The 848-nt window shown below is 55.3% G+C and overlaps 1 protein-coding gene across 1 annotated transcript in view; it reads right to left on the reverse strand.

Moving 5' to 3' along the window:
• Positions 1-407: 407 nt before the first annotated feature.
• The window catches only part of MONBRDRAFT_28177 (uncharacterized protein), a gene marked incomplete at both ends in the record, with an annotated part of 1294 nt that continues 853 nt past the window's right edge, over positions 408-848 (reverse strand). The window contains one exon of the mRNA XM_001748636.1: positions 408-778. Coding sequence (XP_001748688.1) covers positions 408-778 — 371 coding nt within the window. The remainder of the gene's footprint in view (positions 779-848) is intronic.

The raw sequence follows: 848 nt of genomic DNA on the forward strand, positions 1-848 counted from the left end.
ATGCCGAGGAGTACAAGCGCGAAGAACCACGCACATAGAAACAAAAATCGTACAAAACGACCAAGTATAACCAGAGATACGGCCATTCCAAACACTAGTCACCCAAAAAAGACAGGCATACATCACAAGTACAAGCATCACAGCACAAACACAAAGAACACCACGGCACGCTCACATCCAACGAGACACAACGTCGGATTGAGAAAACAACCGACCACAGAAGACAAAGACATCATACAAAGGACCTTACAAAAATTCAGCAAAAATACCACACAGATACAGCAAAAATTAAAGCAAAATCAGACAAAAATACAAGTCAAGCCATCAACAGACACAACGAGAACCACCTAGGGAGTGACAGGTGCACACAGGGATCCCCACAGAGGGACCCCCGAGGCGGTGCCTACCTACGACGAGCGCAGGCAGACACCGCCAAAGTGGCGCTGGATGTGGTCAGCGTTCATCTGATGGACCAGAGCCGCAAAGCGACCCTTCCACCGAGGAACAAAGGCCTCATCCAGCCCCGGCTGGTACACACCACGGGCCTCGGCGCAGCGGGCGAGCTGACCAAGCAGATCCACAAAGGAGGAGGCGAACCCACCGGTTGTCGTCATCGCCGCAGGGACGATCAGAGTTTTTCCATGGTTGAAACCGGTGTAGTAGTCGCGCTTCTCCTTTTCGGCTCGGCGAAGGGCAGCGCCCACCTTGATGCAGGCTTGCGAGGTGGTCGGGGGTTGGGCTGTGCGCACAGTCACGTCAATGCCCAGGTCGGGCAGAGCTGGGCCCAGGGCACCGCCGGGAAAGGGGTTGCGGCAGTGCAGGTCGATGCGGCAGCTCTGACCGTTGGC

Source organism: Monosiga brevicollis, genomic scaffold (genome assembly GCF_000002865.3).
Source record: "Monosiga brevicollis MX1 MONBRscaffold_24 genomic scaffold, whole genome shotgun sequence".
In the NCBI taxonomy this organism is placed as follows: Eukaryota; class Choanoflagellata; order Craspedida; family Salpingoecidae; genus Monosiga; species Monosiga brevicollis.